The following is a 26,073-nucleotide window of genomic DNA, read 5'->3' as shown; positions in this document are numbered from 1 at the left end:
TTGAACAAAATCGCTATGTCTTGATTAAAGGAAACAACAGCAACAACTTACATTTATATAATGCCTTTAATGTAGAAAACATCCCAAGGTGCTTTATGGAGGGAAAAAGGAAAAAAATAGATAAAAGGAATAGAGCACTGATAATGAGCCATGATGCGAGAGTTAGAAGAAGTGACTGAAAGCTTGGTCGAAAATGAGTTTTGAGAAGGTTTTTAAAGGTGGAGAGAAAAGTGGAGAAGTTTAGAGAGGAAGTTCCAGCGAGTAGGATCCAGGCGGCTGAAGGCTCTGCCATTGTTGTTGGGGTGAAGGGAGAGGGGAACGCATAAAAGGTCAGAGCCAGAGGTCTGAAGGATGCGGAATCATATGTAAAGTTGGAAGAGGTTGCAGAGATAGGGTGAAGCAAGACCTTGAAGTGATTTGAAGACATTTGAAAACAAAGATTTTAAATTCAATGCGTTGGACGTCGGAGAATGCATATAGGTGGGTGGGAGACTGGGAGGAAGTTAGGAGCAATGGGGAGAGGAGGGGAGATAATGACAGATGGTCTCAATCCTGGATGATTCAATTGCATTTGGTATTAGAAGTTGAGGGTGGAAGGGGGTGGAGAAAAAGGGTTTGAGGACGTGGTTCACAATAGATGAAAAGGGAACTGTAGGTTGTCCTTGACCTCCAGGAGTATCCTGGTGTAATATGAACGTTTAGCTCAGGAGAGGAAGACATTGTAGTGCTTAACATGATCAAGCTAGATCTGATAATGAATGACTAGATCAGTCATGATCAAGTTTGTGTCCCTCAGACTTAAGGGAGCAATGATGGGGACTTTACAGGGGAAACAGCAAGGATGAGAGATGGTAAGTGATTTGGTGGGAATGATTGCGTTGAAGATAGAAGTGACAGAGCACTTGAGAGATCAGCCATGGCAGAGCTGTTGTAATGGGTGGAGGACCAGAAGAGAGGGAGTTAGGAGTTTGAAAGAAAATTAGAGAGGGCATTGGGGAGAGCTTTTTCCTGAGGGGGTTGGTGAAGGTGTTGGGATTAGGGCAAGACAGATAGACGTGGTGGTAATGGAGAAGAAGAAGTGGCAAGAGATGACTTTGTTGGTGATCGAAACCTGGGAACTGGAGAGGCCACGAGAGATGGCAAGGTCAAGGGAGTGACTGTTAGTACAGGTGGGAGAATTTAAATGAAACGTGAGATTGAGTGAGAATAAGAGGGCAGAGAAGTTGAAGGGGAGGGGACTAGGGGAGCTTGGTTGGTTGTAGGGTGAAATCACTGAGGATGAAGAGTCGCCTGTTGCAGTTACTAAGGGAGGAGATCTTAATGAGGAAGTTGGCGAAGTAAACCTATTTGCTTCGTGAGACTCATATTATAGTGCAGTATTTGTTATATTTTTCAGTTTTGATAATCCCCTGTCAAAAAATAATTCGTCATTAAGGAAGACATTGTATGTGGTAAATTGAAATAAGGACGTTTTATCCTTTTAGTTTTTCTTTTATGAATTTTTATGGTTATCAAAGCTGAGGGATGTTAATGCTGGGAACTGGAATACTTTCTCATATGGGGCACCCTGTGTTAACATCAAGCATATTCAGATCGGCACAAATTAGATTGGTGCCAAAACTCCCTTTATTCTGCCACAACAATGTGTGCAAAAAGAGCATATACATCAAAGGGTATGGGAACCGTGCAGGATAGTGGGATTCGAGTATATGGCTGATGTGAAGAAAAATACCAGCACACACTTCATGGGCCACATGGTCTGTTTCTGTGCAGCAAAATATAGGGGTGGGGGGGTGAAATTCAACTTTGGCGAAGGGCGTTTTCACCCCTGCTGGTAGAACAGGCACTGGAGCTGGAAAATCCAGGCTTGTGTGTAGTTATTTTTGAAACAAAAACTTGGATGTAAAAGATAGCTCACTCTTCATGATGACTCACACAGTTTAGTGAACAATATGCTGTGGCATTTGGTCTTTCTTGTGAGTGAAAGGACATGCTGAACTTGTTGCTGGCAAGAAATTATGTTGATTTGATGGGTATACATTTCTTGGAAGACTATTAACGTGGTTCAGTAAGTTTGAATTTGTTAGCAATGCACATGGTGGTTGTTGTTTTGCACCTGCTAACTATAATTTTTCACAGAAATGAATTAGTGATGTAGACATCATAAAGTGGGCGTGCCGGTAGCTTAATATTGATTACACTTTCTAACTGCTGCACTTTGCATTTCTGTCTTGTTAGGATAGAGAATTGATAGCAAACCTGAAGAGGAAATTGGAAGAAATGGAAGAAGATTTTGAGGGTCGCCTTGCGATATTGCAGGCTGACCATGATGAACTCCAGGTGATACACTTAACCTTTGTGTCTGGTAAAGAAAAGTTTGAATTTTGCTGAAAGAGTGTAACCGTTTTAGTCGGCCTTAGGTTTTCACTTTTTAAAAATGCAACCTCCATCATTTATTTTTTAATTTTCTTTTCAAGGAAAACATTAGAATGATTTTTAAAATTATTTTTAATCCTACATTCATTATATATTGTTATTTGCAAATATGTTTGTGTAGGGGATCCAAGAAAAGCTTGATCAACTTGAGGAAAAGAAGGTTGACAAAGAATTTTTAGAAATGGAGATCAATGGGGTAAGAGTCTTTTTTAACCAAAGAAGATTTGGAGTGATATAATTACACTAATGAAGCAGTGCGTACCATATATAGTACACAAAACAGTACCTGTGCTTTCTTTGCTTTATCAATACACTGAACTAAACACTGTTTACTTTGCAACACTTAAGAGAGGAAATTTCTCACAGCACAGTCGGCTAATTGGGATTTTTTTTAGTGCTAGGAAAGAATAAAGTGTATTAGAGTAAAGAGTATTAGATTAAAGAGGAGGGATCAGACGGGAGAAATGCAAAGCAGCCTAAGGCGGGGTTGGAGTGCATGTGCGTAAATGCACGGAGCGTGATAAATAAGGTTGGTGAGCTGCAGGCGCATGGGGTTATGTTATAGCAGCAATAACAGAGACCTGGCTCAAACAAGGGCAGGAATGGGAACTTTACATTCCTGGCTACAATGTATTCAAGGGGAACAGGGAAGGAATAAAAGGAATGGGGGTGGCAGTGTTGATCAAAGATGCTATTACCACCCTGGTAAGGGATGATGTGCTTGAGGATTCAAAGACACAATCTATTTGGCTAGAGTTAAGGAGCAGAATAGTTGTTATGCTGCTGGGTGTATACTATAGACAATCAAATAGTGGGAAGATGATGGAGGAACAAATCTGCAAGCAAATTGCAGAAAGATGTAAAAACAAAGAGTAGTGATAATGGGGGACTTCAATTATCCTAATATAGACTGGGGAAAAAAAACATTGTAAAGGGCAAGGAGGGGGAGGAATTGCTGAAATGTGTACAGGACAACTTTCTTGATCAGTATGTTTCCAGCCGAACGAGGAAAGAAGCACAGTGTTGGATCTAGTTCTGGTGAATGAAGTGTGGCAGGTGGAGCAAGTTTCAGTGGGAGAGCATTTGGGAAACAGTTATCACAATATCATTAGGTTTAGAGTAGTCATGGAAAAGTGAAGATACTCAACTGGAAGAGCTGATTTCAGTGAGCTGAAAAAGGATCTGGCCCAGGTGGATTGGAAACAAAGATTAGCAGGTAAAACAGTAAATGAGTAATGGGACACATTTAAAGAGAACATTGTTCAGGGACAGAGTAGACACATACCTATGAAGGGGAAAGGAAGGGCAACCAAAGCTGCGCTCCCTGGAGGACGAAAGATATAGAAACTAAAATGAAACAGAAAAAGGAGGCTTATGATAAATGTCAGATTCATAATACAGTAGGGAATTAAGCAGAATACAGAAAGTGCAGAGAAGTCAAAAAGAAAATAAGAGGGACAAAAAGAGTGTATGAGAAAAAATTAGTGGGTAACATAAAAGAGAACACTAAAGTGTTTTATAAACATATAAATAGTAAAAAAGTAGTCAAAGGAAGGGTGTGGCCGATTAAGTACTAAAAAGGAGATCTTCTTGTGGAGGCAGAGGGCATGGCTGAGGTACTAAATTAGCACTTTGCATTTGTCTTCACAAAAGAAAAGGATGCTGCCAATGTCACAGTAAAGGAGAAGGTAGTAGAGAAATTGGATAGGATAAAAATAGATAAAGAGGAGGTACTTAAAAGGTTGGCAGAGCTCAAATTAGTCACCCAGTTCAGATGGAATGCATCCGAGGTTGCTGAGGGATGTAAGGGAGGAGATAACGGCCACAATTTTCCAATCCTGATTGAGTATGGGGATGGTGCCAGAGGACTGGAGGGTTGCAAATTTTACACCCCTGTTCAAAAACAGAGAGATGGACAAATCCGGTAACTACAGGCCAGTCAGCCTCACGTCAGTGGTGGGGAAACTTTTAGAGACAATAAAGAGGCAGTGGCAGCATGGATACGAAATTGATTAAAGGACAGAAAGCAGAGAGTAGTGGTGAATGGTTCTTTTTCAGACTGGAGGGAAGTATACAGTGGTGTCCCCCAGGGGTCGGTATTAGGACCACTGATCTTTTTGATTTATATTAATGACCTGGACTTCGGTATTTTGGGCATAATTTCAAAGTTTGCAGATGGCACGAAACTCGGAAAAGTAGTAAACAGTGAGGAGGATAGTAACAGACCTAAGGAGGACATAGGCAGACAGGTGAACTGAGCAGACACATGGCAGATGAAATTTAAAGCAGAGAAGTGTGAAGTGATGCTATTTGGAAAGAAGGATGAGGAGAGGCAATATAAACTAAATGGTACAACTTTAAAGGAGTTGCAGGAACAGAGAGACCTGGGGGTTTATGTACAGAAATCTTTGAAAGTGGCAGGGCAAGTTGATAAGGCATGAGGAATCCTGATATTTACAGGGAGGGAGTAGGGGGCGCATGGCTGTGGCCAGGAAACCCGAAGATACCCTGAAAGCGGAGGACCTGCCGCATTTGTTTACTTTGTTTCCCACCCAGCTGCTAGGCAGGAAAGCTTACTGTAGAAGTCAGCAGCTGGGGATGGCTGAGGACGTTCGACAACAATTGGAGAAGATCAGAGGTTGGTGGCGGCAGGGTAAGGGGGGGGGGGGGTGTGCTCGGAGCGTGGCAACAAGGAGGGAGGGAGAGATCGTGGGTGGGGAGAAATCAACGGGGGTAGAGATCGCGGGGGGGGGGGGGGGTAGAGATCGCGGGGGGGGTAGAGATCGCGGGGGGGGGTAGAGATCGCGGGGGGGTAGAGATCGCGGGGGGGGTAGAGATCGCGGGGGGGGTAGAGATCGTGGGGGGGGGTAGAGATCGCGGGGGGGGGGTAGAGATCGCAGGGAGGGTAGAGATCACGGGGGAGGAGTTCGGCTGATTGTGGGGAGGGAGAGATCATGGCAGAAGGTTTGTTTGAGGGACCGATGGGAAGCACTCCTGGGCCTTTCTCGAGCCCTGGGAAACCCGGCCCTCAGCTGTTAAATTCAAATAGCTCCCAAAATCTGAGGAACGGAGACTCATTTAAACATTATAATGTCTGACCCGCCTCTCCAGAACACGTCACACGGACGCCCCCAAACCCGCCACGGTTAAACCAGAAGTAGGCGCGTTCGCAGAGGGTTCAGGTTGGGTTTCACATTTTTACCTATTTAATCCCCCCCACCCCCCAACCCTCTCCCACCCATCATGGGGGAGTTAGAATTCCCCCCATAGAGACAGAAGCAAAGAAGTTTTGCTGAACCTTTATAAATCACTGGTTAGGCCTCAGCTAGAGCCTTCGGCCTCACCCAGCCCTAATCTCTAACCTCCACCCCCCGCCCCCTGCCACCGTGCTCTCGAACGCAGGCCTCCCTCCCCCTCCCAATTGCTGACTGGAGCTTCCTTACCAGTGCCGACCTTCCCCCCCCCCCCCAACCCTCCCAATTGCTGAACTTCCCCCGCCCCCCCCCCCCACCCCCTGATTGCCCACTCCCCCACTCCCCTCCTCCTGGTTGCTGACCGGAGCTTCCCCCCCTCCTCACGATTGCCTTCCTCCTCCTCCCGATTGCCTCCCCCAGCCCCTCCTCCCGATTGCCTCCCCTCACCCCCCCCAATTGCCTCCCCTCACCCCCCCCCTCGCTTTTGCCGACCTCTCTTCCCCCTCCCGATTGCCGGTCCGTCCACAAGGGTCCCTGGCTGCGGCCTCCAGCCGCTAGTGTTTGCAGCTGCCCGCTGGCCAGGCTGTCCATTTGGTCGGCTGCCAGGCAGGAGGTGGAGCTACAAGATATTAATGAGGACCTGCAGGTCCTCCATTTCCCCGGCCTTGCCCGTTTTCAACCTCCCCTGCACCCTCCCCATCTCCCCATTAATACCGGGGCCATTGTGTCCAATTCTGGGCAACACACTTTAGAAATAATTTTCAAAAGGGAATTGGATAAATACTTGAAGGGGAAAAATTTGCAGGGCTATGGAGAAAGAGCAGGGGAGTGGAACTAATCGGATAGCTCTGTCAAAGAGCTGGCACAGGCACGATGGGCTGAATGGCCTCCTTCTAGGAACATAGGAACAGGAGTAGGCCATGCAGCCCCTCGTGCCTACTCCGCCATTTGATAAGATCATGGTTGATCAGTGATCTAACTCCATATACCTGCCTTTGGCCCATATCCCTTAATACCTTTGGTTGCCAAAGGTATTAAGGGATATGGTTCTGTGCTGTATGATTCTATGAAATCACCATTGTACGCCGCACTTTCTGGAAGTTAAGGCATATTAATGTGCAGCATTGGCTCTATTTTCACAGAATTCAAGTTGGACAAAATATTTACATATTTTGATTGCATGGGAAGGTGGATTTTTGTACTCATCAAGTTGCAGTGTTTATCAGTACTGGACAATAAAGCACATGGACTGATTGCCTGATCAAGGGAATCCCGGCAAGGATTGCTGTTCACTGGGAGTGCTGATTGGGAAATCATCGGCGGGCTGCCCCTGATTTTCCTTTCATTTAAGTTAACTGGCAGAAAATCGAGGTCTTAGGGCCCACAGTGTCCCAACCAGCATCCTATGCAAGTGCTGTTCCTTACTGAGCGTGCCTCATCATCAGGTGTTCCTAGCTCAGATGTAGCACTAGACACAGTCAATTTATTTCCACTTAGTGCTATATTGTGAGATGCTTTGTGCCATATTGTGGACCCATGCCAACTTGCAGATTGCCGAAGTTGTTTCATTTAGGAACCTGCAGAAAGCGAAGAGTACATGTTCATTTTATCCTTCCAAACTGGATTTAAACCCGGGCCCAGAGATTAAATTATGACATCATAGTATCATAGTCGGTACAGCACAGGAGGAGGCCGTTCGGTCCATCGTGCCTGTGCCAGCTCTTTGAAAGAGCTATCCAATTAGTCCCATTACCCTGCTTTTTCCTCATAGCCCTGTAAGTTTTTTTAAATTCAATTATGGGTTGTGGGCAATCCTGGCAAGGCCAGCATTTATTGCCCATCCCTAATTGCCCTTGAGAAGGTGGTGGTGAGCCGCCTTCTTGAACCGCTGCAGTCCATGTGGTTAAGGTTCTCCCACAGGGCTGTTAGGTAGGGAGTTTCAGGATTTTAACCCAGCGACGATGAAGGAATGATGATATATTTCCAAGTCGGGATGGTGTGTTACTTGGAGGAGAACGTGCAGGTGGTGTTGTTCCCATGTGCCTGCTGCCCTTGTCCTTCTAGGCGGTAGAGGTTGCTGGTTTGTGAGGTGCTATCGAAGAAACCATGGCAGATGGGGTGCCAATCAAGCGGGCTGCTTTGTCCTGGATGGTGTCGAGCTTCTTGATTGTTGTTGGAGCGGCACTTATCCAGGCAAGTGGAGAGTATTCCATCACACTCCTGACTTGTGCCTTGTAGATGGTGGAAAGGCTCTGGCGAGTCAGGAGGTGAGTCACTCGCCACAGAATACCCAGCCTCTGACCTGCTGTTGTAGCCACAGTATTTATGTGGCTGGTCCAGTTAAGTTTCTGGTCAATGGTGACCCCCAGGATGTTGATGGTGGGGGAATTCGGCGATGGTAATGCCATTGAATGTCAAAGGGAGGTGGTTAGACTCTGTCTTGTTGAGATGGTCATTGCCTGGCACTTGACTAGTGCAAATGTTACTTGCCATTTATCAGCCTAAGCCTGGTTGTTGTCCAGGTCTTGCTGCATCCGAGCACAGACTGCTTCATTATCTGAGGGGTTGCAAATGGAACTGAACACTGTACAATCATCAGCGAACATCCCCACTTCCGATCTTATGATGGAGGGAAGGTCATTGATGAAACAGCTGAAGGTGGTTGGGCCTAGGACACTGCCCTGAGGAACTCCTGCAGCAATGTCCTGTGGCTGAGATGATTGGCCATCCCCAATTGCCCTTGAGAAGGTGGTGGCAAGCCGCCTTCTTGAACCGCTGCGGTCCGTGTGGTGAAGGTGCTCCCATAGTGCTGCTAGGTAGGGAGTTTCAGGATTTTAAACCCACTACCATCTTCCTTTGTGCTAGGTATGACTCCAGCCACTGGAGAATTTTCCCCCTGATTCCCATTGACTTCAATTTTACTAGGACTCCTTGATGCCACACTCGGTGAAATGTTGCCTTGATGTCAAGGGCAGTCACTCTCACCTCACCTCTGGAATTCAGCTCTTTTGTCCATGTTTGGACCAAGGCTGGAATGAGGTCTGGAGCCGAGTGGTTCTGGCGGAACCAAAACTGAGCATCGGTGAGCAGGTTATTGGTGAATAAGTGCTGCTTGATAGCACTGTCGACGACACCTTCCATCACTTTGCCTATGATTGAGAGTAGACTGATGGGGCAGTAATTGGCTGGATTGGATTTGTCCTGCTCTTTTTTGTGGACAGCACATACCTGGGCAATTTTCCACATTGTTGGGTAGATGCCAATGTTGTGGCTATGCTGGAACAGCTTGGCTAGAGGCACGGCTAGTTCTGGAGCACAAGCCTTCAGCACTACAGCTGGGATGTTGTTGGGGCCCAAAGCCTTTGCTGTATCCCGTGCACTCAGCCATTTCTTGATATCACGTGGAGTGAATCAAATTGGCTGAAGACTGGCTTCTGTGATGGTGGGGATCTCGAGAGGAAGCCGAGATGGATCATCCACTTGGCACTTCTGGCTGAAGATGGTTGCCAACACTTCAGCCTTTTCTTTTGAACTCACGTGTTGGGCTCTGCCATCATTGAAGATAGGGATGTTCATGGAGCCTCCTCCTCCCGTTAGTTGTTTAATTGTCCACCACCATTCACGACTGGATGTGGCAGGACTGCAGAGCTTTGATCTGATCCGTTGATTGTGGAATCACTTCGCTCTGTCTATAGCATGTTGCTTCCGCTGTTTAGCATGCCATGTAGTCCTGTGTTGTAGCTTCACCAGGTGATTACCTCATTTTTAGGTACACCTGGTGCTGCTCCTGGCATGCTCTTCTACACTCCTCATTGAACCAGGGTTGATCTCCTGGCTTGTTGGTAATGGTAGAGTGAGGAATATGCCGGGCCATGAGGTTACAGATTGTGCTGGAATACAATTCTGCTGCAGCTGATGGCGCACAGGGTCTCATGGATGCCCACTTTTGAGCTGTTAGATGTGTTCTGAATCTATCCCATTTAGCACGGAGGTAGTGCCACACAACACGATGGACAGTGTCCTCAGTTTGAAGACGGGACTTCGTCTCCACAAGAACTGTGCGGTGGTCACTCCTACTAATACAGTCATGGACAGATGCATCTGTGACAGGTAGTTTGGTGAGGACGAGGTCAAGTAGGTTTTTCCCTCGTGTTGGTTCTCTCACCACCTGCCGCAGGCCCATCTGGCAGCTATGTCCTTCAGTACTCGGCCAGTAATGGTGCTACCGAGCCACTCTTGGTGATGGACATTGAAGTCCCCCTCCCAGAGTACATTCTGTGCCCTTGCTACCCTCAGTGCTTCCTCCAAGTGGTGCTCAACATGGAGGAGTACTGATTCATCAGCTGAGGGAGGGCGGTAGGTGGTAATCAGCAGGAGGTTTCCTTGCCCATGTTTCACCTGATGCCACGAGACTTCATGGGGTTCAGAGTTAATGTTGAGGACTCCCAGCGCCACTCCCTCCTGACTGTATACCAATGTACCGCCACCTCTGGTGGGCCTGTCCTGCCAATGGGACAGGACATACCCAGGGATGGTGACGGAGGAGTCTGAGACTTTGGCTGAAATGTATGATTCTGTGAGTATGGCTATGTCAGGCTGTTGCTTGACTAGTCTGTGGGACAGCTCTCCCAAGTTTAGCACAAGTCCTCAGATGTTAGTGAGGAGGACTTTGCAGGGTTGACTGGGCTTGGTTTGCCTTTGTCGTGTCCGGTGCAGGGTGGTCCGTCCGGTTTTATTGTTATTTTGTCTTTTTGGAATGGGATTGTACAATTGAGTGGCTTGCTAGGCCATTTCAGAGGGCAGTTTAGAATCAACGACATTGCTGTGGGTCTGGAGTCACGTGTAGGCCAGACCGGGTAAGGGCAGCAGGTTTCCTTCCCTAAAGGACATTAGTGAACCAGATGGGTTTTTACGACAATCCAGTAGTTTCATGGTCACCATTCTGATACTAACATTTTTATTCCAGATTTTTATTCAATTAACTGAATTTAAATTCCCCAGTGGCAGAATTTGGTCTCATGTCTCTGGATTATTAGTTCAGGCCTCTGGATTACTCGTCCAGTAACATGACCACTATGCTACCGTACCCGATAGTTTTTTTCCCTTCAAGTATTTATACAACTCCCTTTTGAAAGTTACTATTGAATCTGCTTCCACCACCTTTTCAGGCAATGCATTACAGATCATAACATCTTGCTGCATAAAAAAATGTTTCTTCATGTTGCCTCTGGTTCTTTTGCCGATCACCTTAAATCTGTGTCATCTGGTTTCTGGCCCTTCAGCCACTGGAAACAGTTTCTCCTTATTTACTCTGCCAAAACCGTTCATGATTTTGAACACCTGCATCAAAATTTCCCTTAACCTTCTCTGTTCTAAGGAGAACCAATCCAGCTTCTCCAGTCTCTCCACATAACTGATGTCCCTCATCCGTGGTACCATTCTAGTAAATCTCTTCTGCACCCTCTCTAAGGCCTTGACATCTTTCCTAAAGTGTAGTGCCCAGAATTGAACACAATACTCCAGCTGAGGACTTCCCAGTGTTTTATAAAGGTTTAGCATAAATTCCTTGCTTTTGTACCCTATGCCTCTATTAATAAAGCCCAGGATCCCATATGCTTTTTTATCAGCCTTCTCAACTTGTCCTGCCATGTTCAAAGATTTGTATATGTGCATTCCTCCCTTTCTCTATTCCTGCACCCCCTTTAAAATTATACCATTTAGTTTATATTGACTCTCCTTATTCTTCCTACCAAAATGCGTTAAATTTCATCTGCCGTGTGTCTGCCCATCTCACTCGTCTGTCTATGTCCTCCTGAAGTCTGTTACTATCCTCCAAATTGTTTATTACATTTCCTAGTTTTGTGTCATCTACAAACTTTGAAATTATACCCTAAATATCCAAGTCCAGGTCATTAATATATATCAAAAAGAGCAGTAGTCCCAACACCTGGGGGACACCACTGCACACGTTTCTCCAGTCTGAAAAACAACCGTTCACCACTACTCTCTGCTTTCTGTCACCCAGCCAGTTTTGTATTGGCAATGCCACTGTCCCTTTAACTCCATGGGCTTTAATTTTGCTAACAAGTCTATTATGTGGTACTTTATGAAATGCCGTTTGAAAGTCCATACACACAACATCAACTGCACTACCCTCATCAACCTTCTCCGTTACTTCATCAAAGAACTCAATCAAGTTAGTCAAACATGATTTTCTTTTAACAAATCCGTGCTGACTTTCATTTATTAGCCCATACTTTTCTAAGGGAGGATCTGTGGTCGGAGGATCGGAGTGGGGGAGAGGATCGGGGCTTGGGGTGAGGATCGGAGTTGGGGTGGATTGGGGTCGGGGGGGAAGGATTGGGTTCGGAGATCGCGGGTCGGGGGTCCGCGATCGGGAGGGGGAGTCCGCGATCGGGAGGGGGAGTCCGCGATCAGGTGTGGGGGGGGTCTGCGATCGGGGGTTGAGTGTCTGTGATCGTTGGGGGGGTCGGTGCAGGTAGGCTTGTTGGGCCTGGGGGAAGCACTCCTGCTTCTCTGGGCCCACAAGCTGTGCCTGTCTAGGCACCTACCTATTAGTCTCGGGCCTTCTCACCTCCTTTCACGAGGCATAAAACAGAAGGCCCGGGAATCCCGGCCCTCCGGGGTTAAAATCGGGAAGTCCAGAAAAATGGAGGCCCGAAGCCCTCTTGAAAGGCTTTAAGGCTCGAGCCGCCTCCTGGAAGTGGGTTGGTCGCCTGTCTATCTTCCCGCCCTGGTGAAAACCGGAAATGGGCGGATCGGGGGTCGGTCTGAAATGGTGGCATTTTTCAATGCTACCCCCAACCCACCCGTTTTTCAGTGTTAAAATTGAGCCCATTGAGTGTCGCACCCAAATTATTGATATACATTCCTGTCATGAGAAGCTGTGCCAGGAGTGGGAACTCAGAAATTTACCCTTGCATTGTTCTAAAACATGGTACCATCTACTTCTCATACCTGAATAATTATGAATTAGTAAAACTGGCATAAATCCTTTTCGACAAATGCTAGAAATGATGATCTGTAACCTGGTCCTTGGCAGTGCTGGAGATTTATCATTGAAACCTATTTTGCGCAATTGTAATGTTGATTTTTCCTCAAGTCAAGTTGTCCAAAAACACACATTCTGGCTTTCAATCTGTGCTGCTTGTGTATATTATGTCCTTTCCTTTGTTTTGTAAAAATGATATCTAACCAGCAATTGAGCTTAGCAGATGAAGCATTGTTCATATGGTGATGCTGTTTTCAACTGCTGTTACAAGATTTCTATGATTAATTAGCTATCTGTGCATTCTGTTCTTCTCTAAGTCTGCAATTTTCAGCTAGAAAACTGATGAGATTGAGATATAAAAATTTCTAATACAATACAATTTGTAGTAGCTCCATTGAGAAAACAAATTGCCCCAGCAGCTTCTCCCACACCAAAGTCAGCATTGAGGTTTCATCTTCAATTTTCCTCTGTATCTCCTCTGCAAGTTAATAGATTCTCAAAGTCCATCAAGTTCATTTGTCTTATTTCTTTGACTCATCATATTTCACCTTCCTTTACTCATAATTAGGGTTGCCAACTCTGCTTGAAGACATTCCTGGAGGTTTGATCACATGACGTTCTGACCACATGACATCTACAAATGTAGTTTAATTTACTTTATAAAGGTTGGGTGCCCTGTAGTTGAGTATTTTTGCTCGTGGTTTCACCCCAGCAGCTGTTGTGCAAGAGATTCCAAGAGCCTGGAGGCCACCATGAGCAGGCGAAGAAGGGAAACCGAGGGTGGGGAAGAAGGGAAACCATAGAATCATAGAAAATTTACGGCACAGAAGGAGGCCATTTGGCCCATCGTGTCCACGCCGGCCAAAAATGAGCCACCCAGCCTAATCCCACTTTCCAGCACTGGTCCGTAACCTTGTAGGTCACGGCACTTCAGGTGCACATCCAGGTACTTTTTAAATGAGTTGAGAGTTTCTGCCTCTACCACCCTTTCAGGCAGTGAGTTCCAGACCCCTACCACTCTCTGGGTGAAAAATGTTTTCCTCAGCTCCCCTCTAATCTTTCTACCAATGACTTTAAATCTACGGCCCCCCGTTATTGACCTGTCTGCTAAGGGAAATAGGTCCTTCCTATCCAGTCTATCTAGGCCCCTCATAACTTTGTACACTTCAATTAAATCACCCCTCAGCCTCCTCTGTTCCAAAGAGAACAACCCCAGCCTATCCAATCTTTCCTCAAAGCTAAAATTCTCCAGTCCTGGCAACATCCTCGTAAATCTCGTCTGCACCCTCTCTAGTCCAATTCTATCTTTCCTGTAATATGGTGACCAGAACTGTACACGGTACTCAAGCCATGGCCTAACCAGTGTTTCATACAGTTCGAGTATAACCACCCTGCTCTTATATTCTATGCCTTGGCTAATAAAGGAAAGTATTCCATATGGCTTCTAAACCACCTTATCTACCTGTCCTGCCACCTTCAGGGATCTGTGGACATGCACTCTAAGATCCCTCACTTCCTCTACACCTTTCAGTATCCTCCCTTTTATTGTGTATCCTCCCTTGCCTTGTTTACCCTCCCCAAATGCATTACCTCACACTTCTCCGGTTGAATTCCATTTGCCACTTTTCTGCCCACCTGACCAGTCCATTGATACCTTTCTGCAGTCTACAGCTTTCCTCCTCACTATCAACCACACGGCCAATTTTTGTATCACCTGCAAACTTCTTAATCATGCCCCTACATTTAAGTCCAAATCATTAATATATATCGTAAAAAGCAAGGGACCTGGTACTGAGCCTTGTGGAACCCCACTGGAAACAGCCTTCCAGTCACAAAAACATCCATTGACCATTACCCATTGCTTCCTGCCACTGAGCCAATTTTGGATCCAACTTGCCACTTTCCTTGGATCCCATGGGCTTGTAATTTTTTGACCAGTCTGCCATGTGGGACCTTGTCAAAAGCCTTGCTAAAATCCATGTAGACTACATCAAATGTAATACCCTCATCGACCCTCCTTGTTACCTCCTCAAAAAATTCAATCAAGTTATTCAGACACGACCTTCCCTTAACAAATCCACACTGACTGTCCTTGATTATTCTGTGCCTTTCTAAGTGACGGTTTATCCTGTCCCTCAGAATTGGTTCCAATAATTTGCCCACCACCGAGGTTAGACTGACTGGCTTGTAATTACTCGTTCTATCCCTCGCTTCCTTTTTAAACAATGGTACAATGTTTGCAGTCCTCCAATCCTCCGGCATCACGCCTGTATACAGTGAGGATTGGAAAATGATGGTTAGAACCTCCGCTATTTCCTCCCTTGCTGTTTTTAACAGCCTGGGATACATTTCATCCGGCACTGGTGATTTATAAGAACATAAGAACATAAGAAATAGGAGCAGGAGTAGGCCAATCGGCCCCTCGAGCCTGCTCCGCCATTCAATAAGATCATGGCTGATCTGATCCTAACCTCAAATCTAAATTCATGTCCAATTTCCTGCCCGCTCCCCGTATCTACTTTCAAAGATGCTAATCCCCTTAATACTTTCTCTCTCATTATTTTTATCCCTTCAAATACTTCACACTCCTCCTCCTTAACCACAATGTTTGCATCGTCCCTCAAAGGTGAGAGGAACTTTGATTCCACCAGTAACTAATGGTAACTTACTGAAATTCTACTGATAACTAATAGTAATACTAATTACACTCAGATTCCCCTCATAGCCATACATTAACTCACTGATAGTCTATATGTAACTGGTAGTAATAGGTGTAATGACCTAATTGCCTGCCTGTAACCTGTAGTAATCCTATAACACGCTGATATTCACGCTGTAACTAGTGCCAGTATCCACTTGTACTGCATAAGGTGCAGTCAGGCCCCCCAGTTAATGTCACTTTTAACAGGCCCGATCTCCCTACCTATTTCCTTGGACTCTGGTTTGAACTCCTGTTATTTGTGAAGCTGACATCTCTGTACTGGCAGCCTCAGTCAGAGCCGATCTATACTTGGACTTCACACATCAAAATCGGCTGGCACAGACTGATCTAAACCAAACCGAGAGATTGCACAAAGGGCAGTGGGTTTGGTGTTTGAGGCACTTCCCACAAGGTACATTCTCCTAAACTCAGCTCAGCACCAATATTTCTAAACCACTCCCTGGACTTGGACTTAATAAAGGAAACTTTTCATAGTAATTGCAAAACAGTTAGGAGGAGCCTGGTGCCTGTGACAGTGCTGATGCTCTCTCCTTTAACCCCATTCCCCCCAGATCCTTTTCTGTTCCTCCTTTTCAAATATTTATCTCATTCTCTTTTAAGTGATGTTTTAGAATCTACCTCAGTAGCCACTTGTGGTGAAGAATCCCATGGTCTTATAGCTCTCAGCTCAAGAACCTTCCTCCTTTCTTTTTTGTTTCTTCCAATGAGAATCCTTGGTCTCAATCCCCTTGATCCCTATTTGTCCACCAGTGGGAACAATCTTTCACTATTTACCCTCAGTAAAGTCCCCAGGTTTCACTCATCGCTTTACTGGCCATTTCTCTCTTGATGCCGCTCCCACTCATCATGTTGTTCCTGGCCAAAAACACATAAATGGAAGGAAAAGATGGATGACCCTGAAATATCTTGACAACCATTCCCCAGTCTCCCTCTCTCCTTCAACCCCCGACCCCCATTCCCATCTCCCTCTCTCCCCATACCTGTTCCCCAATTTTCTTCTTCCCCATCCCCTATTCCCATCTCCCTCTCTCTCCATCCCCCGATCCCCATTCCTCAGCCTCTTTCCCCATCACCTATTCCCCAGTCTCCCTCTCCCCACCTGAGCTCCCTGTCCCATCTCCCTCTCTACTAATCCCATCTTCCCGTCTCCCTCTCTACTCATCCGCTGTTCCCATCTCCCTCGCTTCCCATTCCTTTCTCCTTCTCTTCCCCCATTTCCGACCCCCATCGCCCAGTTTCCCTCTCTCCCCATCCCCTGCCCACAATTCTCAACCCCCTGCGATTCTCAACTCCCCCCCCCCCCCCCCCACCCCCCACCGATTCTCAAGCCCCCACGATTCCCAAGGTCCCCCCCACCGTGATTCTCAACTCCTGAGCCTCCTCCCGTTTGTTCCCGGCACACCAGTCCATAACGGCGAGGTGGGCTGGTGATGTTAGAGTGTGGAGGGGTCGGGGGGGCTGTTGTGAGAAAAATTTAAAGCAGGAGGATCTTCCGGATGGAATGGGACAGCCGGGAGACTCCTGGGCAATCCGGGAGGATTGGCAACCCTACTCGTAATTGAGGAAGAGTCCAGTGATCTCTTGGTTAAATCATTTTCACGTTCTCTCTCTTTCTTGTCAGGATTCAGCAAATACAAATAATGACAAGATAATTTTGCCATGGAACCAGCTGATAGCTTGGAATATTTTTCACAGGGACAAATATTGAAGTCATTGCCATTAGCGACATTGTCACCACCTCTACCACTCATCACTGCCTCCTTACCCCACACCCAGCAGCAAAAAGAAACTTGGAGCTTGTTCTGTGTTGTGGTATTAGCCTTTCAGGGACAAATTTTATGTTTTCAATTACTTCAATAGTAGCAGTCCTCCAATGTGTTAGCTCATGCGAGGATGGTCTTTGGGACAGCCACTAAACATTTTAGCTCACTGTTCATACCACATGGACTTGCCAGATATTTTAGTGGCAATTCTCGATTTCAAACTTCCTTAAAGGGGACGGTCTTGGCCATAGATGCTGAGATTTCCAACAAACTCCTTGGTTTTTATCAGCAATCTACAGTCATAAACTGCTCAGGAATGAATTAATTAGAGCCTTGTATCAGATTCAGTAACATTTTGGGAGTGAAATTTGTTTAATTTTTGTGTAAATGAAATGTTGCCTTTCTCCTGTTTGCTCTTTCTAGTGGTTGTGTTACAATTGCTATCGTCTATGGATGCAGTGAAATTTATTTCTGAAAAATTTTGCATCTTTCATAATGATTTTTGAGGGATGGATCAAAATCATACAAATTAGAACAGATTCTGCTCTGAGAAAAACATGCAATTAGAATCTTTATGTATTACCTAGTATTTATAACAGTTAGATTGTCATTCACTAGTTAAATAAAATCTTCTCTTGTTAAATATCCTAAAGCATTAGGAATTGATGTTAAAAGAAAGAAAGCACATTGAGTAATTTTCTAAAATTTTGCAGTTATATTTCACCTTAAAGTTAAGTTGTCAGGGAGTTTTATGGCTGTCCTTGGTCTTGAACAGCCAGGAAAACTTACTCAAAAAAATTCAACTGGCACAAAATATTGGCTGTTTGGACAAGTCCATGTTGTAGCAGATGATATACTTGTGCAATATAAAGCATTTTCAGTTTTTAAAAAATTGAACCTAATATTAAACCAATAGTGACAAATGAAATCAGAGAAACCAAGATGCAAATGTAGGACACTTCACAATACTGTCTTTTTAAAACTTTTTTTGTAAAGTGAATCAGGATGAGTTTATAAAATATGATGTTAAATTCTAAAAGCTTTGTTTTAATTTAAGAGGATTAAGAACAGTCGGGTTATACTGGAATGTGGACAGGGAAGACTTAATCATTCAAAAATAATTTTTTCACTTTAAAACTTTTATTGGGTTCCCCTGATATCTTGGCAAATTTATACAGTGAGTAGCTGTGCTTCACAGAACAGGAAGGTACCAGGTTTCATCCCCCAATCTGGGTTGAGTTAGCTGCCTTCAACCAGGCAGTGTCAGTGGCACTACAATTGGCTTTGACGCCTCTGATCATTATCTTAATGATCCCTGATGGAAGTGTGTACATGTGGACTTAGAGGAGGAAAGGTTTGGGCTTGGCTGTGACTCCTCCCCCCCCTCCCCCACCACAGTTGAATAGCTTGCTCACACTCTCCAGGCTCATACATGAATAATAGTTACTTGGGGAGACGTCATAATACCAATACCTGTGAAACCAAAGTCCAGCAAGGAGTCAACACCTTCAGTAGGGGAGAAAAAGGAAAAAAATTGGCCAGAAAAAGAAAACTTGTTTTCATATTTTTAAATAAATGTACGCTACTTTACCTACTTTAAAAGCTAAATGCTGGAAATACAAAGAGGGTCTGTCAGATTCTGTAAAAAGACAGGTTAATATTTCGGGTGTGTACCTTCAGAACCTGAAGACCCCTGCCAGCAGTCCTTTCACCCCAGATACCCAGCATCCCTCAGCAAACCCCTGATGCCACAAAATGAGATCATTGACGTTGTGGCTGTCACGTAATTAATTTGTGTACATGAGTCATCATAGGCTCATAAGCTCATGAAACTAATACTATACAATAATGCAAGTAGTCTCTGTATCAGGAATAACTGACCTTATCATGAACTGATAGCTGACAAGTTGGTCATTCTTACATGGAATGGATGGCTACAAATGGGGGATAATTGTAAGTTTTAGAAACATGTTAATCTTTTATTTCTATTTATCATATATAAATGAATGGGAGGAAATTGCATTTTGGCAATAATCTCTCAGTTTGAAGTCATATTTAATAATATCAACATTCCTCCTCAGTTAACAGTCTTAATCCTTTCTTTTAAGAGAAAAATATTGGAAGCTATATTAAACCTTCTACTGCAGAATGCTACAACACTTCTTAGTACAGTATTGGTAGGTTATGCATACCTGTAAAATGCAAGGTGCCAGACTAAAACTTCTACTTCAGTTAATTGTCCCGCCTATTAATACTTTGCTATACGACACCTGCCAGATTGATTAATTCAGAAGGGCAGCATTTATCCTTAAGACAGAATATTTCTTTTAAGTTATATTTCTTTCTTATTTTTCATTCCAGAAAGCTGACAAGAAAGCATTAGAAAATAAAGTGAGTAGAACACTGCTCGATGCAACAGCACAGCAATTGAACGCAATGATGCAGGAGCTATTAAATAAGGTGTGTGCCCAAGAGAAGGACTGGCAAAAGGTGCTGGAGAAACTGCTTTGTGACATGGACTGCAAGGTAACAAGATCCAGTATTTTATATTTGTCTATTTATTTCAAATCATCCATCTAAGCTTCAGACATCATTATTAAAAGGAGTTAATGTAATTATTATCAAGTCTGTAATGCCTAAATATGTACTGATGCAGAGGTAATGAACTATGATGTCTATACTAAATTTTCATTTATTCAATTTAAACTGCCAATACTCAACATTCACTGTAAAAGGGCATCTGAAAATAGAAAATAGATTAACATTTACTGTTTGCAGTAAATTTGAAACATCCTGACCTGTTTTAGTTTTTTGAGTTAATAATTGAGATTTGTGGTAAAATGGAAAACTGGTGTTTTATCTATTTCCATGCAGTAGTTTTGAATACATATTTCTTTATAGTGATTTGGGAGACTTGCTACAGGTATATACAATCCATTTTTCAAAGCCACATGGGCAAATACCTGCAAGCAACGTCGAACGGTAGTTATGCTGTAAGAATTTACTCTGCGTGGCTCATAAGCCAACTTATACTATTTATTTGCAGTTCTACGTGTCAGAAGTTGTAAGGCTTGTTGCTGTGTGAGCTCAAACTAGCTGGAAGAGTGTGAGACAGATGGAATCAAATGCAAAATAGAGAGAATATCAGAATCTTGCACATTTAGCCCATATTTCTGCCTTTAGTTATTGTATTTTTCCTTCAAAGTTTTCTTCTCCATTCTTTCCAAGTTACCTCAATTGTATCATTTTACACTGTTTATTATTCTACTTCCATCTACATTTTTTTCCTTTCTTGTATATGTGTTTATTACCAATACTGCAGCAATTTTTTGAAAATATAAGAAACATAAGAAATAGGAGCAGGAGTAGGCCATACTCGAGCCTGCTTCGCCATTCATTAAGATCAAGGCTGATCTTCGCCCGCAACTCCACTTTCCCATCCTATCCCTACATCCCTTGATTCCCTTAAGAGTCCAAAAATCTATCGATCTCAGTCCTGAATATACTCAATGACTGAGCATCCACAGCTTTCTGGGGTAGAGAATCCAAAGATTCATAACCCTCTGAGTGAAGAAATTCCTCCTCATCTCAGTCCTAAATCTCCGACCCCTTATCCCGAGACTATGTCTCCTAGTTCTAAACTCTCCAGCCTGGAGAAACATCCTCTCAGCAGCTACCTTGTCAAGCAAGCCCTCTTAGAATCTTAAATGTTTCAATGAGATCACCTCTCATTCTTCTAAACTCCAGAAAGTATAGGCCCATTCTGCTCAATAAAGAATTTACTCTGCTTTTCTCAGTTTCTTCAAAACTTAGTCATGCTGTTCTCTCCTTGATCTTTCATTTAATGGACAGGTCAAAGAACATAAAAAGAAAGTTACATTTTTATTTGTATTTTGGTACAGGTAAACAAGCATTTCATGTGTTAAAGCACAGACAATAATGGGAAGAATGGACAGAAAGAAAAGCAAACATAGATAGCAAAAAGTAGTCAATGAAGAGAGGTATAAAAGATAATGGTATAAGAAAAAATCAGTGTTAATCCATAATTTAAGCAAATAAAATTGTAATGAAGCTAAATAAAACATATGTGAAATGTTGTCTAGATAGACTTTTAATGGGTTATCTGACTAATTTCTAGTTCTGTGAAATTCCAATTGATTTTATTGCAGCTGGATCGAATGGAGCTGGATCCATTAAAGAAACAGTTGGAGGAAAGGTGGAAACAGCTGAAAAAGCAGCTGAGAAATGGCCCTGGGATTGAGGCAGATTCTGCTGCTGGATTCAGGAAGTGAGTGAATTTTCTAGCAAGCTAGAAAAATATCACTGAAAAAATAATTTTAAGGGGATACAAGTAATCTGAAGAGACATGGGGGTTGAATTTCCACAGCGCTGCCCAGATCTCCTGCTGTAACTTCTGCCAAGGATGGGCAGAAACACTGTTTATGCCACTTCCCTGGGTTTCTCACCTATCATCTGCTGAGGTTACGGCAGGAAATTGAGAACCCTCCCACCCCCCGCCAGAAATTTGAATTTTTTTCAACTGTGCAAAGATGCAAATATAAAGAATTCCCATAATCATCTAATTGTGTATAATTAACTTTTTCCAATATTCCTTCCTCCTCTCCTGGACACTGTGGTATCGTTCCGTGTATATGACAGCTCGGCAAAATAGCTGTTTTTCCTGTGTGAGCGTAGATGGTGAGTGCCAGCGGGCTATTCACCGTACCCAAACTCAATCCTGTCCTCACATGTACTTTCCAGCAAGGGTCACAAGGATAATAATCAGGAGGGAAGTCCATGGCTGATTTTCACCTCCCTAACTGAGGGGCACTAAAGCCATTTGTAGTATCCCAATTGCATTCAGCTAACTCAGCATAGTCCAAAGACTGTACCTGGGACCTCCTGGTCTGAACAGCTTAATCTCAAGCTTCATGGTAACTTTACCCACTAAGCTACCAGAGGAGCTCCATAGCACACATCCTGTGATGAAGATGGAATTTTTTAAAAAACTGGGTACATAAGCAGCAGAGAACCACCTACATTTGTAATTATTGGTTTTAGTTCTGCGGAGGCAAATGTTGTATTTTGTTTGTCATATGTTTGATTAGCTTTATTGAATGAGACCCTTCAACTGCTAAAAACATTAAAAAGTATGGCATGAGAAAAGGCTATTTGGCCTGTCAAGTTCAGTAGTCCCACACATCTTGCACAATCTCCCTATTATGAAATATATCCCACTATATCATCTTCTGCAGGAAAGTTGTATATAAATATTCCCTTATTCCCAAAATTGATTCATCCATCTTCACACCCCCTGTCCTGCTGTCCTCCAGACTATTGAACACCATGACAATTAGACATTGGGGTCCAGAGTTCCATTGATTGGCCAAATGTCTCACGATAAAAATGCACAGGAGGAGCAATGAACGGTTTTAAAAATGAAGGAGCCACAAATAAAGCCTTGGAGCCATCTTGTGACGTATGCATAATGATATCCGATAGATGATGGGAAGTTGACATGCTACAAGAACTTGGTGACAAGAGCTTGAATTTATGTGACAGTGTTTTTGAGGAATAGACAGCAGCAGATTTGTGGAGGTTCACTGGATGAGAGAAAATTGCAGCACATGTTGATTAGTTTTAGCCTCTTTCACTTTCCTGCCATTTGATTGATAAGCAACACAGGCACCTGAAGTCATGAAACAATAACTAGTTAGTTGATTCTGTTGTGTGTAGTAAAGTATGGGGGATGGAACGTAAACAAACTGATAACGAAGTTAACAATTAATTTGCATGCAGTGCATATCTGAAAGCAATCACAATTGTAATTCTGGATATTTGAATGTATGTGGATTTGATCATTTAGAAAAAAATGTTTGAGATAAAATCTTATAAAAACAAATCACCCCCCTAAACAAAGTTCCAAATGAACTGAAACTTTGTATTAAAAATAGCAAGGATAAATGGTTAAAATGATAGTAAGACTACCTTAATGAGATTTAGCAGTGTTAACCTATTTAATTGTTATATTATCCATTTTCAGACAGTTACTTGAGCGATTTAAATGCATTTCTTGTGCCAAATCTACAAGGATGTTGACAGGACCGTAAGTAAATACATCTTAATAAGGACCTTTGAAATTGCTTGATATTGTTCTTTAAAAATGGAGTTGATTTGGGGAGCAGGGAAAGAAGTTTGAAATAAATAAGCAGTTTTCCAGTATAAATAAATTGTATACACCTAGCATGATACTAAGAAAATGAAGTATGATGCATTTTCACTGAGAAACTAGAGGGGCAGTTTTCCACTTCCCTGCCCCAGAAGGGTGCATAAATTACAGGCACAATGCAGAAGAAAAATGGATGAAGACCTGTTACACTGGGTCCCTGCTCCGACGTGGCTTGTTTTCATGTTGTAACTTTTATAATTGCGCTGCGCACAGACTTCCTGTTCAGTTTTAATAGCACTTGTCTCCATAGCGCCAGAAACAGGGGACGCAATGTAAATCATATTTAACTTGACGTTAAATGACATCACCTGGGCCTGCAACCAGCTTTTCTCTACTTTCGCTGTTTGCAGAGTCAGTGTCAGGCTGCCCCCATAAAAAGCTGGCACTGTTGAATATTGTGCTGCACTGCAGTGGTTGGTGATTTAAAGGGACAGGCTGAAAGTGTGATGTAAAATTTCTCAGTTTTTCTGTGTTTAACTGCACTTCTCCTGGAGGTCTGCTGTTGGCCAAGGGGTCACTGTGGTCAGGAGTCTTAAGGCGATTTGGGGATTAGTGGGTACACCTTCTACACAATGGCTGTGCCACTCAGAATACCTCTATACTTGGCATATTTGGAGAAACAGAAACAGGATGAGAAAGAGGCAAGTTTGGTTGCCCAAGAATTCAGAGACCAAAGGATGAGGAGGGCACACACTTGGCCTTACTTGGAAAGACATATTTATCTGCACCACAAGAGTTTTCCAGACCTGACTGAAGAACAATCCTTAGGAAGGTGTCGATTCTCCAGGCAAGTGCTATTGAAGGAAGTTGTAAGAAAGCTGGGTTTCAGTATCCTATCAAATATATGCCATGGAACCAGACAAAGCCTTAATTTCCTCCTTTAACTCCTTACTAGGGAATTTGTCTAGGGTTTTACCTCCCAGCGTAGGCCTAGGGATGAATAATGTCTGTCTGGTCTCACCAAACTGTCTTATCTTTAACCCAGTTCGGATCAAAATGAATTTAATTCATTAACCCTTAATTTGATTACCCTCAAGCTGCTGAGTGAGTGAATTCACTCTTGCTAATCATCAAGGAAGAAGCCAGACCACAAGTCATGCACTAAATATTATTTATTGGTCACAAGTCACAACTTAAAGTTAAAGTTGGGTATGCAAACACTTTGTAGACATGTATAAATGCAATCAGAAGAATCTAGCAGTCGAGCAGCAAATCATTATTGGACAGAGTTACTTAACAAAATGAGTAGCAAAGGTTATATGGACAAATCAATGTATCACTGTAACGCTAACAGATGATGAGTATTAACTATAGCAATGACCAGAGTCTGAGGTTATAAATTGATGCGATTACTTTAAGAGTGCATCCTTAGATAGCTGACAAATTAACAGCTTAGTACAGCCAGTAGCAGTACAGAAATAGCTCAAGACTACGTGTGTGATTAACAACGTTCAGAGCTTACACAATCGTGACTTTACAAGCGTTATGGTTGAGTCGATCGCTTTCCTTTCCTTGCATGCATGTGTTAGCTTCTGGAGCATTGAGTCAACAAACACCCCCTTTTGGCAGCAAGGTAATTCATTCTACTTGAATCGTCAGTTCCTTACCTAAGGAAAGATATACTTGCCTTAGAGACAGTGCAACGAAGGTTCATTAGATTGATTCCTGGGATGAAAGGGTTGTCCTATGTTTCCCCTGGTTGGAGAGTCTTGAACTAGGGGGCATAGTCTCAGGATAAGGGGTTGGCCATTTACGACTGAGATGAGGAGGAATTTCTTCACTCAGAGGGTTGTGAATCTTTGGAATTTTCTACCCCAGAGGGCTGTGGATGCTCAGTCGTTGAGTATATTCAAGACTGAGATTGATAGATTTTTGGACTCTAAGGGAATCAAGGGATAAGGGGATCGGGCAGGAAAGTGGAGTTGAGGTCGAAGATCAGCCATGATCTTATTGAATGGCGGAGCAGGCTCGAGGGGCCATATGGCTTACTCCTGCTCCTATTTCTTATGTTCTTAGTTTCCAACTGAACTCACCTTATGCACAATTGAAGATATCTGAGCTGGCTTCACTCTCACCTTTCTCTGATCTCGATCACGGTAAGTGACACTTTTCTCTGCCTGTAACTGGTTAGTACAGCCTCACAAGAGAACTAGATGTATTACTCCTTGTTCTAATATGCTGCAACTGTAAAGGTACCTTTCTGCATGTGCTAGATAAAGGTTCTTACAGAACAAAGACTATCTAAGTGAACTAACAGAGAGACTGCTACTTCTACGAAGACAAAGAGACACAGTTTACTCTCTCTAGAGAAAGATTACTGTAGATTGTCTACTACTGCTGGCACTACTGACTACTGATTATCTAACACTGGTCGACCTGAGGGCGCAGGGGAACCCTCTATTTTTATGTGTAAATTTTAAAGGGGCTCTCCCTGCATTCACTTAACCAATCAGGATGACACCGGTCTTGCATGACCCGTTTTCCATTTTGGATCGCCCCAGCGTTTCACTCGCCACATACTGACCTCGCACAACACAACGTGGCGCTAACTGGCATGAAGGCCCCCTCGCTGGCGCGATTCCTGGCACCAAGCTGTACTTACAGGTTAGTTGCTGCTTTAGTATTTCTGGCTACTGCTTAACTTCTAGGCATTTTTTGTTGTGTTCGATCACTCTGGAAAGTTCATTTTGTCTTCACAGAGAGAGGTTTTGATGCTC

At 43.6% G+C, this 26,073-nt stretch overlaps 1 protein-coding gene across 3 annotated transcripts in view; it reads left to right on the top strand.

The window, feature by feature from the left end:
- The first annotated feature begins 2,271 nt into the window (after positions 1–2,271).
- The window catches only part of LOC137340897 (glutamine-rich protein 2-like), a 91,644-nt gene continuing 67,842 nt past the window's right edge, over positions 2,272–26,073 (top strand). For all 3 annotated transcript variants that reach the window (XM_068003698.1, XM_068003699.1, XM_068003697.1), the window contains exons 1-5: positions 2,272–2,340; positions 2,558–2,632; positions 19,489–19,653; positions 21,297–21,415; positions 23,171–23,233. In XM_068003698.1, coding sequence (XP_067859799.1) covers positions 2,281–2,340; positions 2,558–2,632; positions 19,489–19,653; positions 21,297–21,415; positions 23,171–23,233 — 482 coding nt within the window. In that variant the 5' untranslated portion in view covers positions 2,272–2,280. The remainder of the gene's footprint in view (positions 2,341–2,557; positions 2,633–19,488; positions 19,654–21,296; positions 21,416–23,170; positions 23,234–26,073) is intronic.

Source organism: Heptranchias perlo, chromosome 22, assembly GCF_035084215.1.
Source record: "Heptranchias perlo isolate sHepPer1 chromosome 22, sHepPer1.hap1, whole genome shotgun sequence".
In the NCBI taxonomy this organism is placed as follows: Eukaryota; Metazoa; Chordata; class Chondrichthyes; order Hexanchiformes; family Hexanchidae; genus Heptranchias; species Heptranchias perlo.
The sequence above is the reverse complement of the archived record's forward strand: the minus strand, read 5'-3'. Positions and strand labels throughout refer to the sequence as shown.